A 15,931-nucleotide genomic window follows, 5' to 3' on the forward strand; every position below is an offset into this window, starting at 1 on the left:
TGGCTCAGTTGGTAGTGCATGGTGTTTGCAGGGGTATAGTGTCCCCAGTGGCTCAGTTGGTAGTGCATGGTGTTTGCAGGGTTATAGGGTCCCCAGTGGCTCAGTTGGTAGTGCATGGTGTTTGCAGGGGTATAGTGTCCCCAGTGGCTCAGTTGGTAGTGCATGGTGTTTGCAGGGGTATAGTGTCCCCAGTGGCTCAGTTGGTAGTACATGGTGTTTGCAGGGGTATAGTGTCCCCAGTGGCTCAGTTGGTAGTGCATGGTGTTTGCAGGGGTACAGTGTCCCCAGTGGCTCAGTTGGTAGTGCATGGTGTTTGCAGGGGTACAGTGTCCCCAGTGGCTCAGTTGGTAGTGCATGGTGTTTGCAGGGGTATATGGTCCTCAGTGGCTCAGTTGGTAGTGCATGGTGTTTGCAGGGGTACATGGTCGTCAGTGGCTCAGTTGGTAGTGCATGGTGTTTGCAGGGGTACATGGTCGTCAGTGGCTCAGTTGGTAGTGCATGGTGTTTGCAGGGGTATAGTGTCCCCAGTGGCTCAGTTGGTAGTGCATGGTGTTTGCAGGGGTACAGTGTCCCCAGTGGCTCAGTTGGTAGTGCATGGTGTTTGCAGGGGTACAGTGTCCCCAGTGGCTCAGTTGGTAGTGCATGGTGTTTGCAGGGGTACAGTGGCTCAGTTGGTAGTGCAGTGGCTCAGTTGGTAGTGCATGGTGTTTGCAGGGGTACAGTGGTCCCCAGTGGCTCAGTTGGTAGTGCATGGTGTTTGCAGGGGTATAGTGTCCCCAGTAGCTCAGTTGGTAGTGCATGGTGTTTGCAGGGGTATAGTGTCCCCAGTGGCTCAGTTGGTAGTGCATGGTGTTTGCAGGGGTATAGTGTCCCCAGTGGCTCAGTTGGTAGTGCATGGTGTTTGCAGGGGTATAGTGTCCCCAGTGGCTCAGTTGGTAGTGCATGGTGTTTGCAGGGGTATAGTGTCCCCAGTGGCTCAGTTGGTAGTGCATGGTGTTTGCAGGGGCAGGGTATAGTGTCCCCAGTGGCTCAGTTGGTAGTACATGGTGTTTGCAGGGGTATAGTGTCCCCAGTGGCTCAGTTGGTAGTGCATGGTGTTTGCAGGGGTATAGTGTCCCCAGTGGCTCAGTTGGTAGTGCATGGTGTTTGCAGGGGTATAGTGTCCCCAGTGGCTCAGTTGGTAGTGCATGGTGTTTGCAGGGTTATAGTGTCTCCAGTGGCTCAGTTGGTAGTGCATGGTGTTTGCAGGGGTATAGTGTCCCCAGTGGCTCAGTTGGTAGTGCATGGTGTTTGCAGGGGCATAGTGTCTCCAGTGGCTCAGTTGGTAGTGCATGGTGTTTGCAGGGGTATAGTGTCAGTTGGTAGTTGGTAGTGCATGGTGTTTGCAGGGGCATAGTGTCTCCAGTGGCTCAGTTGGTAGTGCATGGTGTTTGCAGGGGTATAGTGTCCCCAGTGGCTCAGTTGGTAGTGCATGGTGGTTTGCAGGGGCATAGTGTCCCCAGTGGCTCAGTTGGTAGTGCATGGTGGTTGCAGGGTTATAGGGTCCCCAGTGGCTCAGTTGGTAGTGGATGGTGTTTGCAACGTCAGTGTCGGGGGTTTGACACCCACGTGGGACCAGTACAAAAATGTCTGCACTCACTACTGTAAGTTGCTCTGGATAAGAGTGTCTGCTAAATGGCTGAAATGTAAATGAAATGTAGGCAACTAGATTCAGCCACGGGATGATTTTTCTCTAAGCGGTTTGTCGGGGGGCGTAACATAATCCTAGTCATTTGTACATTGCAAATTGATCGCAACTAAGCTCAGAAAGAGGTTGTATTTAAAAAATAATATTAATTTCCATACCTTGATTACATTGAGACACCATCACATACTGTATGTCTCTATTATTTGTGGGAATACTTGGGGAAAAAACACTTGCAGGCCTGTTGCCGACCCCTGATATATGCCATTTTGTAGGCGCTTTTATCCAAAGTGACCTACAGTACACGACCCCACAGATTGTATTTTCAACGAGCGACTTTCAGGAAATAACACTGATCAAATTTGGTAAAATCAGACAGCTGGCTGCCTACAACAAACTCACCGCTAGCTGGCTACAACAAACTAACTGCTAGCTGGCTACAACAAACTAACCGCTTGCTGGCTACAACAAACTCACCGCTAGCTGGCTACAACAAACTCACCGCTAGCTGGCTACAACAAACTCACAACTAGCTGGCTACAATAAACTAATTGCAAGCTCTCTACAACCAACTAATCGCTAGCTGGCTACAAAAATGAACCGCTAGCTGGCTACAACAAACTAACCGCTAGCTGGCTACAACAAACTAACTGCTAGCTGGCTACAACAAACTAACTGCTAGCTGGCTACAACAAACTAACTGCTAGCTGGCTACAACAAACTCACCACTAGCTGGCTAAAATAATTTACCAGCAAGCCGGCTACAGCAACCTAACTGTTAGCTGGCTACAACAAACTAACCGCCAGCTGGCTACAATAAGCTAACCACTAGCTGGATACAATAAGCTAACCACTAGCTGGCTACAATAAGCTTCACCCTTGACATTGTTAAAGCACTCCAAACGAGTGAACAGACAAACAAACGGAAGTGGTAACCTAAACCTGCACACACCCTCTCACCAGCCAAGGTTGAAACACCTATCACAGCTAAATGACATATGTTATCGATGATTCAGACTGAACAACGCATTATAGCTAATCAGTCACTGGATAGCGAGAAAACCGCTGATGTCATAGTGCTGTTTTCACTCTAATTATTACCAGACTTGCTTCGAGAGTTACTTCAGTTCAAAATTGGATGGATTTACTATAGTTCATAACTAAAAAGTTTTACAAAGTAATCAACTTTTTAAAATCATGTCATTGATGTAATAGTGTTGAGATGAGTGCAAAAGCAAATTGAAGTACAACCTACTGATAATTGTAATATATTTTTGCAGCCTTGTTTTCCACTGGTTGAGATACAACATCAGTTGAATTTACAGGAAAGGGTCATCTACTCTTAAGGGTTAAAACAACATTAACTAGCCACCTATCCATCCACTTCACATCTACTGCTAGATGGTAAAATACTGTTGCTCTGAGTTAATAAAAATAACACTTTTTCCTCAAAGTTTATTTTTAATATCACCAGAATCAGCTCTAGATATTTGCAGTCTCAGCAATGAACTGAGAATTGAATAGGCAAAACTAGAGATATGTACTGTATGTGTGCAGTGTGCTGTCCACTGTGTGTGTGCCTGCATGAGAGTGCACATGTACATGCACGTGTTTAACCTTGTTCGTGGTAACCCAGCTGAGAGTCCCACAGTGGGAGCCAGCTCTATCTGTCTGGTGTGCTCTAGTTCAGAGGTTAGAAGTTCACCAACACTGGGCCTGTTTGTCTCCCCCAAGCCCCAAAGGCCTGTCCAACTAACCATCTGCCATAGCCTCTAACACGTCTCCAAGACCCAACCCACTACCTCAGTCTCAACGGTCTGTCCAACTAACCATCTGCCATAGCCTCTAACACGTCTCCAAGACCCAACCCACTACCTCAGTCCCAACGGTCTGTCCAACTAACCCTCTGACATAGCCTCTAACACGTCTCCAAGACCCAACCCACTACCTCAGTCTCAACGGTCTGTCCAACTAACCATCTGCCATAGCCTCTAACACGTCTCCAAGACCCAACCCACTACCTCAGTCCCAACGGTCTGTCCAACTAACCCTCTGACATAGCCTCTAACACGTCTCCAAGACCCAACCCACTACCTCAGTCTCAACGGTCTGTCCAACTAACCCTCTGATATAGCCTCTAACACGTCTCCAAGACCCAACCCACTACCTCAGTCCCAACGGTCTGTCCAACTAACCCTCTGACACAGTCTCTAAGCCCAGCCTCCAAGCCCCATCCCACTACCTCAGTCCCAATAATCAATCCAACTAACCCTCCGACACAGCCTCTAAGCCCAGCCTTCAAGCCTTCAAGCCCCAACCCTCTCTACTTCAGTCCCAGCCGAATGGCTCCAGCCTCACCAACCAGGTGTCACCCTCTAACCCAACCTCACTAGTCTCAACAGTATATATGTGTGTTTGCTCATGTGAATGTGTGAGAGCAACAGCCCATGTGCCCTCTCCCCATCCCTCATTGCCCCAGGCAGCAATCCAGCCAAGCTGTGTTTGATGTTTGTTGTGGAACCCGGATCCTGGCGGATCCTCTGCGCTGGGCAACCAGCCCCAGATTAGTGCATCAGCATGGAGAACAGACGTGACGCTCCACAGTCAAGATTAGAGACCCATATCTAACATGTAACCCCAATGGATAGAAGCAGCAGTGGTGGTTGGGAACTGAAGGGGGTGGGGGAACTGAAGGGGGTAACTGAAGGGGGTGGGGGGAACTGAAGGGGGGGGGGGGGGAACTGAAGGGGGTGTGGGGAAACTGAAGGGGGTGTGGGGAAACTGAAGGGGGGGGAACTGTGGGGAAACTGAAGGGGGTGGGGGAACTGAAGGGGGTGGGGAACTGAAGGGGGGTGGGGAACTGAAGGGGGTGGGGGAAGGGGGTGGGGGAACTGAAGGGGGTGGGGGAACTGAAGGGGGGGGGTGGGGGGTGGGGGACTGAAGGGGGTGGGGGTGGGTGGGGAACTGAAGGGGGGGGGGGTTACTGGGGGGGGGGGGTGGGGGGTTACTGAAGGGGGTAACTGAAGGTGGGTGAGGGAACTGAAGGGTGGTGGGGGGACCTGAAAGGGTGGAGGGTAACTGAAGGGGGTGGGGAAACTGAAGGGGGTATGGGGGAACTGGGGTGGGGAGGGGGTGGGGGGGGGGTTGGGGAGGAGGGGGAATTGGGGGGACTGAAGGGGAGGGGTGTACTGGAGGGGGTGGGGGGGAACTGGAGGGGGTGGCTGAAAGTTCACTATGCATGAATCCAAGGTCAACAGCTATCAGAAACCCTGCAAAGACTCTCCTTGGGATGTGTGTAAGTATGTGTGAGTCATACCTCCTCCACACTGTACGTTGCAGTCTTGCCAGGAGCTGTGTGTCCAAAGGTAGAGGTGCTCTGGTGCTCTCTGCTCCTCACTGACATCATCACGTTCAGTTATGTTCAGAGACACTGTGTACTCATAGTGTATCCCATAGGTCTGGTCATGGAACAACAGCACCTAGGGGAGAGGGAGTTATGTTTAGAAACACTGGCTTGTTATGTTCAGACACAATGTCCTGATAGTGTATACCAGAGAGATGGGTTGAGAGACTGGGTCATGTTCAGAGACACAGAGTGAGTGAGTGAGGAGAGAGACATAATATATAGAGCCTCCCCTTCTAAATCCATAGCACCAAACCTTAGCACAACCACATTATCAGTACAATGCACAATCCAGATCCACATTACAGACATACATTTAACCTGCCCTCTCTAGCAGAACATACAGCCTCCACCAAGCATCCTGAAATACTTTGTAAAGGAAAGAGAGAGAGGTCCACCTCTACAAGGCAGCAATCCCAACTTTTGCCAGGACCATGAAGGATGTCATCCTCAACCGCAGCCCCAGAACCTCAAACAGGAGCAACAGAGCAACGGACACCCCGCCCAGAGAGACACCCTCCCAGACCTGCAAGACCCCCTCCCAAAGGACCTGCACTGAGAGAACCCATGCCAAGAGGACCTACACCCAGACCACAGCATCACCAGCCACAATCTAACCAGCTGAGACCCCGCCAAACAAAGCCTGGCCACACCCTACAGTATATAGGCCCCCCCCAGATCAGACCTATTGCCCCCCCCCCCCCGCCAACAGGAAAGACCTCAACATGACAGCCACACATATGCCCAGGCCTTGAGCAGAGCAACAGGCTCAAAACCCTATGAATACACCCGCTCAAGCCCCATCTTACGACCTAAGAGGTATGTATCAGATGCTCAACATGCTCTGCTCACACCTACTGTAATGGTCCGGGCCTAAACTCCTTGAAAACAACACTAGACACAATGGAGCACAAAGCTTTTACTATCTCATCCTGGAATATACAAGGTCTAAGGTTACCTGCTCTTGGCCTAATGCGCAGGAACTTAGACTTCATCAAAGAAAATACTGGAAATAAAGTCATTGTCATCCTACAAGAAACATGGTATAGAGGAGACAGACCCACTGGTTGCCCTCCAGTTTACAGAGAGCTGGTAGTCCCATCCACCAAACTACCAGGTGTGAAACAGGGAAGAGACTCAGGAGGTATGCTAATTCAATATAGAGCAGACCTAACCAACTATTAAATTAGTCAAAACAGGAACATTTTACATCTGGCTATAAATTAATAAGGAAATTATCTCAACACAGAAAAATGTCCTCATGTGTGCTATCTATATCCCCCCAATAGAATCCCCATACTTTAACGATGACAGCTTCTCCATCCTAGAGGGGGAGATCAACTACTTCCAAGCCCAGGGACATGTACTAGTCTGTGGCGACCTAAATGCCAGAACTGGACAAGAACCTGACACCCTCATCACATAGGGGGACAAACACCCACCTGGAGCTGATAGTATTTCCTCCCAAATATGCTCCCCTAGACACAACTATGACAAAACAACCAACAAAACGGGTCACAACTCCTGCAGCTCTGTAACATAGTCATTGGCAACGAGGAGACTCCTATGGTAGGTTCACCTACAGCTCATCCCTTGGCAGTAGTACTGTAGATTACTTTATCACTGACCTCAACCCAGAGTCTCTCAAAGCGTTCAGTCAGCCCACTAACATCCCTATCACATCACAGCAAAATCACAGTCTACTTGAACAGAGCAATACTCAATCATGAGGCATCAAAGCCAAAGGAAGATTGAAGGAAAGTAGTGTTGAAACGTACCAAAAAACAATTAGGCAACAATAAATTCAATCCTGTTTAGACAACTTCCTGGACAAAACATTTCACTGTAATAGTGAAGGTGTAAACTTGGCAGTAGAAAGCCTAAACAGTATATTTGACACTTCAGCTTCCCTATCATCAAATTTCTCAACAATAACAAATGGTTTGGTGAAGAAGAAAACATGAGAAACCTATCTAACCAAAAACATAGAAACTAAGTGAGTCTCTAAGAAAATGAACAACAATAACAAATGGTTTGGTGAAGAATGCAAAACCCTAAGAAAGAAATTGAGAAACCTATCTAACCAAAAACATAGAAACTAAGAAAACCTGAGTCTACGCCTTCACTTTGGTGAATCACTAAAACAATACAGAAATACACTACGGAAAACCTGAGTCTACGCCTTCACTATGGTGAATCACTAAAACAATACAGAAATACACTACGGAAAACCTGAGTCTAAGCCTTCACTATGGTAAATCACTAAAACAATACAGAAATACACTACGGAAGAAGGAAAAGCACATCAGAAATCAGCTCGATGTAATTGAAGAATCCATAGACCATCCACTTCTGGGGAAATTGGAACACACTAACTAAACAAACAACAACACAAATAATTTTCTATCCCAAATGGAGATGTATGGATAAACCACTTCTCTAATCTTGTTGGCTCTATAACAAAGAGCAAACACATATACATGATCAAATACAAATCTTAGAATCAACTATTAAAGACTACCAGAACCCATTGGATTCTCCAATTACATTGAATGAACTACAGGACAATATGCAGACAATATACAGACCACACATTTCAATTGGCTATACTTAAATTCTTTAACATCATCCTCAGCTCTGGCATCTTCCCTAATATTTGGAATAACAGCAACAGAAACACAATTGGGGAAATCCTCTGCAGCTCTGGCATCTTCCCTAATATTTGGAATAACTACCGTGGGATATGCGTCAACAGCAACCTTGGGGAAATCCTCTGCATTATAATTAACAGCAGACTTGTACATTTCGTCAGTGAAAACAACGTACTGAGCAAATGTCAAATTGGCTTTATACCAAATTACCCTACGACAGACCACGTATTCACCCTGCACACCCTAATTGACAAACAAACAACAAAACAAAGGCAAAGTCTTGTCATGCTTTGTAGATCTCAAAAAAGCTTTTGACTCAATTTGGCATGAGGTTCTGCTATAAATTGATGGAAAGCGGTGTTGGGGGAAAACATAAGACATTATAAAATCCATGCACAAAAACAAAAGTGTGCAGTTAAAATTGGCAAAAAAATGTAAACATTTCTTCCCACAGGGCCATGGGGCGAGACAGGGATTAAAATTGATGGGAAGATGGGATGGAGCCAAATACAGGACTTGGAAGAAAACCTGCCCCTGACCCTTTGTCTTCAACAGATATATTAATGAATTGGCGAGGACACTAGAACAGTCTGCACAACCCGGCTTCACCCTACTAGAATCTGAAGTCAAATGTTTACGGTTTGCTGATGGTCTGGTGCTTCTGTCCCCATCTTCCCTTTTGTACTTTATCTTTTTGTACATCATTATAACAGTGTACATAGCCATAATATGACGTTTGAAATGTGTCTATTCCTTTAAAACTTGTGAGTAGAAAGTTTATTGTTCAATTTTGATTGATTATTTCACTTTTGTTTATTATCTATTTCACTTGCTTTGGCAATGTTTGGCATGTTTCCATGCCAGTAAAGCCATTGTAATTGAATTGAGAGAGCGAGAGAGAGAGAGAGAGAGAGTTCTCTATAATCCCTGCCAGTGATGTAAAGATGTATGACCCAGTGGAGGTGGCTGAGGGGAGATCGGCTCATAATTATGGCTGGAACGGCGTGAATGGAATGCCATCAAAACATGTGTTTGGTGTATTTGATACCATTCCGCTCCAGCCAATACCACGAGCCTGTCCTCCCCAATTAAGGTGCCACCAACCTCCTGTGGTATGATCTTAATTTGATCAGGAAATGTACATCTGTAGTGCATTTAAAACCTTTTTGGGATAGGGGGCAGCATTTTCACTTTTGGATGAATAGCGTGCCCAGAATGAACTGCCTCCTACTCTGTTCCAGATGCTAATATATGCATATTATTAGTAATATTGGATAGAAAACACTCTGAAGTTTCTAAAACTGTTTGAATGATGTCTGTGAGTATAACAGAACTCATATGGCAGGCAAAAACCTGAGAAACATCCAACCAGGAAGTGGGACACCTGAGGTTTGTAGTTTTTCAAAGCTTGGCCTACCGAATACACATTGAGATATGGATAAAGTTGCACTTCCTACGGCTTCCACTAGATGTCAACCGAAACTCCACTAACCGTCAACCGAAACTTGAATTAGGATTCTACTATAAAGGAGGGGCTCATGAAACCTCTTTGAGTCAGTGGTCTGGCAGAGTACCTTGGTCTCATGACGCACGCTCCCGACAGAGTTACCTCTCGTTCCAGTGCTTTTCTGAAGACAAAGGAATTCTCCGGTTGGAACATTATTGATGTTTTATGTTAAAAACATCCTAAAGATTGATTCCATACATAGTTTGACATGTTTCTAAAGGACTGTAATGGAACTTTTAAAGTTTTTGTCTGGACGAAATGCCTGCGCCTCATGAAGATGGATTACTGGGCTGAACACGCTAACAACAAGTGGCTGTTTGGACATAAATGATGGACTTTATGGAACTTTATGGAACAAATCAGTCATTTATTATCAAACTGGGATTCCTGGGAGTGCCTTCTGATGAAGATCATTAAAGGTAAGTGAATATTTATGGTGTTATTTCTAATGCTGCTGTCATTGTAAATAAGAATGTGTTCTTAACTGACTTGCCTAGTTAAATAAATATTACATTTAAACTAACAACAACTTCCTCCCTTTGAAGCCCAATTTCCATGCTCTTTATCTGTCCCTCTCTGATCTCTGTCATCATGCGGAGTAGACTGAGGAGGTTAAATGCATCAGCTCAACATGCATTGGCATGCTAGGGATACACACACACACACACACACACCACACACCACACACACACACACACACACACACACACACACAATCTCTCTCTACATGATAGGTTTACCATGAGGTACAGCGGGGTTTTGGTGGGTCCCTTGGCGGACATTTTCTCCCAGAGTCCTCTCCGGACGTAGCGCACTGTAGTGCCGGCCAGCTGAAACTCTCCAGGAAGCTCGATCTTCCAGTCGCTGTTGATGGACCTCTTGGTAGAGTCTTTCATTGCTGGAACAAGCAGGACGTAGAATTAATTTAAGTGGAAGTTCAGGACAACTTGATGTTAGATGGTTCCCTATCACTTGCCCCTATCACTTCCATTGAAAGTAAGCATACCACAGTCTCCACCAACATGCCTAGACCTGTAAACGCAGGTTGATGGGTTCAACTCCCACTCTGACTGTTCCCCTTAAATCACTACCTTCATTCAAACCCATAATTCAATCCATGTCTCTAACCTAAAATATATATATTTTTATTTATTTAAAGAGGAGCAAACAAACAATTAAAATGTAGCAGGCAGGCAAAGTGAACACACACTTCTCTTCACTTCCCTGAAAATGACTTTTGATGCCCAAATTGGCTGCTTTCGAAATAGCCGACCCCGGTCAGTGAGGTTTTACTTCTCGCAGTGCCTGAACCACAGGAAAGCAGCACAGCATCAGAGACCCAGTCGGTTCCAACTAAGAGAGTGTCCCTTGATGTGGAGACTGTGGAGGTTGTGAAGTCCAGCAAACAGACTACCTCACCGCATGTCCACAGTTATCCCCTGTGGACATGCGGTGCTTGACTTAAGGTTGTTGGGTAATGCATTAGAAAGTGAGAGAGGGTGGAGAGAGAGCGAGAAAATAAAGAGAGGGAGAATAAAGAGCGAGACAGAGAGACTGTTTGGGTGTACTGTAAGACATTCCATAAGAATTGAATGTTTGAGCCAGGTTTTTCCAAATGCATGTTGTTTTAATTAGTCTTTTGGAAGGACTCGACGACCAGAGAGAGCTCCAGAGAAATAAAAACACCTTGCACAGTGAATGGACTCTTTCTGAACACGTCTGTTTTACTGCATGTCTATGAACTTACAGATTTAGATGGAATTGAAAATCATTTAAACACTTTACTATAAAACTGCCCAGGAACATAATATTAACTATATACAAAAAAACAACTTCAGATCTTTCAAAATGTGTTTAGCCACATCGTTAAATCAACTTAAATTAAAATGCATTAGAATATTAGCATCACTGTCTCATAGTCATCATTAGAATATTAGCATCACTGTCTCATAGTCATCATTAGAATATTAGCATCACTGTTCCATGGTCATCATTATTAATCATTTCCATGCATCACTATTAGCATTGTTCATGGTCATCATCAGAATATTAGCATCACTGATCCATGGTCATCATCAGAATATTAGCATCACTGTCCTATGGTCATCATTAGAATATTAGCATCACTGTTCCATGGTCATCGTTAGATTATTAGCATCACTGTTCATTGGTCATCATTAGAATATTAGCATCACTGTTCCATGGTCATCATTAGAATATTAGCATCACTGTTCTATGGTCATCATCAGAATATTAGCATCACTGTTCCATCGTCATCATTAGAATATTAGCATCACTGTTCCATGGTCATCATCAGAATATTAGCATCACTGATCCATGGTCATCATCAGAATATTAGCATCACTGTTCCATGGTCATCATCAGAATATTAGCATCACTGTTCCATGGTCATCATTAGAATATTAGCATCACTGTTCCATGGTCATCGCTAGAATATTAGCATCACTGTTCCATGGTCATCATTAGAATATAAGCATCACTGTTCCATGGTCATCATTAGAATATTAGCATCACTGTTCCATGGCCATCATTAGAATATAAGCATCACTGTTCTATGGTCATCATTAGAATATTAGCATCACTGTTCCATGGTCATCGTTACAATATTAGCATCGCTGTTCCATGGTCATCACTGTGTTGTTCACTAGCTGTACAAAAAACATAAATTCTCTTTTCCTTTTCTACACATAGTATTTCACAAGTTTCCCTTAGGTACAGACTGAGGATCAGCTTCTCCTCTCCCAATCTTAAGATTAACCAGGGTAGAACTGCCGCTTTCAAGCAGCGGGACTCTAACCCGGAAGCTTATAAGAAATCCCTTTATGCGTCAATACAGAACGAAGATCGAATCATACTATACCGGCTCCGACACTCTTCAGATGTGGCAGGGCTTGCAAACTATTACAGACTACAAAAGGAAGCAAGCTGAGAGCTGCCCAGTGACATGAGCCTACCAGACAAGCTAAATAACTTCTATGCTCACTTCGAGGCAAGTAACACCGAAAAACATGCATGAGAGCATCAGCTGTTCCGGACGACTGTGTAATCACGCTCTCCGCAGCCGATGTGAGTAAGACCTTTAAACAGGTCAACATTCACAAGGCCGCAGAGCCAGGTGCATTAACAGAACGTGTACTCCAAGCATGCACTGACCAACTGGCAAGTGTCTTCACTGACATTTTCAACCTTCCCCTGTCTGAGTCTGTAATACCAAAATGTTTCTAGGAGACCACCATAGTCCCTGTGCCCAAGAACACTAAGGTAACCTGCCTAAATTACTACCGACCCGTAGCTCTCATGTCTGTAGCCATGTAATGCTTTGAAAGGCTGGTCATGGCTCACATCAACACCATTATCCCAGAAACCCTAGACCTACTCCAATTTGCATACCACACCAACATACCACATCCACAGAAGATGCAATCTCTATTGCACTCCACACTGCCCTTTCCCACCTGGACAAAAGGAACACCTACGTGAGAATGCTATTCATTGACTACAGCGCAGCATTCAACACCATAGTGGCCTCAAAGCTCAAAACTAAGCTAAGGACCCTAGGACTAAACACCTTCCTCTGCAACTGGATCCTCGACTTCCTGATGGGCTGCCCCCAGGTGGTAAGGGTAGGTAACAACACATCCACAATGCTGATCCTCAACACGGGGGCTCCTCAGGGGTGCGTGCTCAGTCCCCTCCTGTACTCCCTTTTCACTCATGACTGCAACACTCAAACACCATCATTAAGTTTGCTGATGACAATAGTGGTAAGCCTGATCACCAACAACGATGAGACAGCCTATAGGGAGGAGGCTAGAGACCTGACCGTGTGGTGCAAGGACAACAACCTCTTCCTCAACGTGATCAAGACGAAGGAGATGATTGTGGACTATAGGAAAAGGAGGACAGAGCACGCCCTCATTCTCATCGACGGGGCTGTAGTGGAGCAGATTGAGAGATTCAAGTTACTTAGCGTCCACATCACCAACAAACTATCATGGTCCAAGCACACCAAGACAGTCGTGACGGCACGACAAAAGCTATTCCCCCTCAGGAGACTGAAAAGATTTGGCATATGTCCTCAGATCCTCAAAAGGTTTTACAGCTGCACCATCGAGAGCATCCTGACGGGTTGCATCACTGTCTGGTATGGCAACTACTCGACCTACAACCGCAAGGCTCTACAGAGGGTAGTGCATCCGGCCCAGTACATCACCGGGGCCAAGCTTCCTGCCATCCAGGACCTCTATACCAGGCGGTGTCAGAGGAAGGCCCTAAAAATTGTCAAAGACTCCAGCCACCCTAGTCATAGACTGTTCTCTCTGCTACAGCATGGCAAGCGGTACCGGAGAGCCAAGTCTAGGTACAAGAGGCTTCTAAACAGCCTCTACCACCAAGCCATAAGATTCCTGAACAGCTAATCAAATGGCTACCCAGACTATTTGCATTGCCCCCCTTCTATGCTACAGCTACTCTCTGTTATTATCTATGCATATTCACTTTAATAACACTACCTACATCCTAAACTGACCCAAGATCAGCGACTTGGGGAAACTTTATCATATAAAACGTGGTGGAGACATACCTCACACTGTACAAAAGGAAGTAGTGTTGGAGTGTTTCTTTAGATCACCAGATGTGTTTTCAAAGGGAGTGGCTAGCCTTTCAGTCTCTACTCCCTCCCTTCCCTCTGTCCCTCCCTACTTCCCTTCCTCTCTTCCCCATCCCTCTTCTCCCTCCATCCCTCTTCTCCCTCCATCCCTCTTCTCCCTCCATCCCTCTTCTCCCTCCATCCCTCTTCTCCCTCCATCCCTCAACTCCCTCCTATCACTAGCCTGTCCTATCATTACACACAGAACTAGATGTCTCAAGTCCCCAGTGTACCCTTCCTGTTGACAAAGCACTTAACAGTTAGAAAAATGTTTAATAGCTGTTGTCAGAACACTCAAAAGAAACCGCAAGAGTGAAGTGTTCAAACACTTTACAAGCGGCTGACAAATGAGTGTGTTTATCGGCTTTCAAATTTCCCTGCAGAGTCGACAGAGAACAAAACATGCTAGACAGTGCAGAATGTTTTAGCACTGGCTTAAGACTGTATGGGGCAGCCAAACTCAACTGGCAGAACAACAACATAGCATTTACAGTAGTCATATACAAGTCAATCAATCATTTTTTAAAACAGCTTTCAAAAATGACCAGGGCTCCACGGCCTCTCTAACTCGGCAACCTCTCTTCCTCTCACTCTCTCAAAGCAACACCCACCTCTACTTGTGCCCCGTCTAATCCAGTCACGTGGTTAAATGCAAGAGCTCATGGCTTACCCAATCACATCAATGCAAATATCCTCTACAACACCTCGGAACAAGCAGGCAGAAAGAAATATAAATATTTCACTGAGGTTCAACTGTTAGAAGAAGATAGAAGGAGATAGAAGGAGCTTAGTTACCAGTATCCTTGTTAATATGGCTTGTTAAAAAGAAACAAGTTGATGGCGAGTGGACGGAAAATGCCTTCTCCCCACAACCAGAACAAAACAAATGTGTCTGATATGCAGCGAGTCCGTAGCCCTCGTGAAAAGTGTTAAGCGTCATTACACCAAGCATAGTAATATAGATCAGACTTATCCTCTGAACACGGAGGTGAGAACAAACAAGATTAACAACTCAAATCCCAATATGAGACAAAAAGTCCATGTCAATTTCCTGAAAGCCCAACAATGTGCAATGCAGCATTCACTGAGGATAGCTTGGGTTTAGGGAAAACACGCTGAGATGGTAAAAGAATGCATGTGTGAAGTTGCTGACACCTTGTTTGCAGGTAAACAATAAAGATTACCGGTACCCCCTGTATATAGCCTTGTTATTGTTATGTTATTGTGTTACTTTTATTTTTTACTTCAGTTCATTTGGTAAATATTGTATTAACTCTTCTTGAACTGCACTGTTGGCTAAGTGCTTGTAAGTAACCATTTCATGGTAAGGTCTACACTTGTTGGCATGACAAATAAAGTTTGATTTGATTCCACAGCAATGAGGAGAAATTAAATAATAGCTGAAGATTTGACTTCACAACTTGATGAGGTCATTCAGAATGCACCAAGCATTTCATTGGCTGTGGATGATTCAACTGATAACACTGATAATGCCCTGCTTCTGTTGTTTGTCAGATTTTATTATGAAACAAAGACGTAATTCTGGGATGAGCTGTTGGGCTTAACAAATCTAGAAGCAGACACACAGGGAGATAATGTCAAAGGGATGCTGGCCAAAAGGGGGAGAGATCTGAAGTCAGTGGTCTCCATCACCACAGATGGAGCTCCAGCCATGACAGGAAGAGGAGGGGACTGGTTACACGTTTAAAAGAGGACCACCCTGTCCTGACATCAAATCATCCATCAGTCTGTCCTGTGTGCCAGTCTGGGAAAAGAGTATTCTGAGGTCATGACAACGATGATGAAACTGATCAAGAACACCGCCTGCTACGAGGCTTTCTGACAGAGGCTAATGCCAGCTTTGATGACTTACTACTGCACAATGTCAGATGGCTCAGTGAAGGCGGGGTTTTGGAACATTTCTGGGCCATTCAGGAGGAAATCAAAGCTTTCTTATCAGAGCAAAAGAGTGACAAGGCAACTCAGTTTTCTGATGACGAGAAGAGGGAAACAGTAG

The 15,931-nt window shown here is 45.3% G+C and overlaps 1 protein-coding gene across 1 annotated transcript in view; it reads right to left on the bottom strand.

Annotated features, from left to right (window-relative positions):
* adamts17 (ADAM metallopeptidase with thrombospondin type 1 motif, 17) overlaps nucleotides 1-15,931 on the bottom strand; it is a 108,441-nt gene that overhangs the window by 25,395 nt on the left and 67,115 nt on the right. The window contains 2 exon segments of the mRNA XM_064984240.1: nucleotides 5,001-5,163; nucleotides 9,986-10,143. Coding sequence (XP_064840312.1) covers nucleotides 5,001-5,163; nucleotides 9,986-10,143 — 321 coding nt within the window.

The sequence above is a fragment of the Oncorhynchus masou genome, chromosome 2, assembly GCF_036934945.1.
Source record: "Oncorhynchus masou masou isolate Uvic2021 chromosome 2, UVic_Omas_1.1, whole genome shotgun sequence".
Classification (NCBI taxonomy): Eukaryota; Metazoa; Chordata; class Actinopteri; order Salmoniformes; family Salmonidae; genus Oncorhynchus; species Oncorhynchus masou.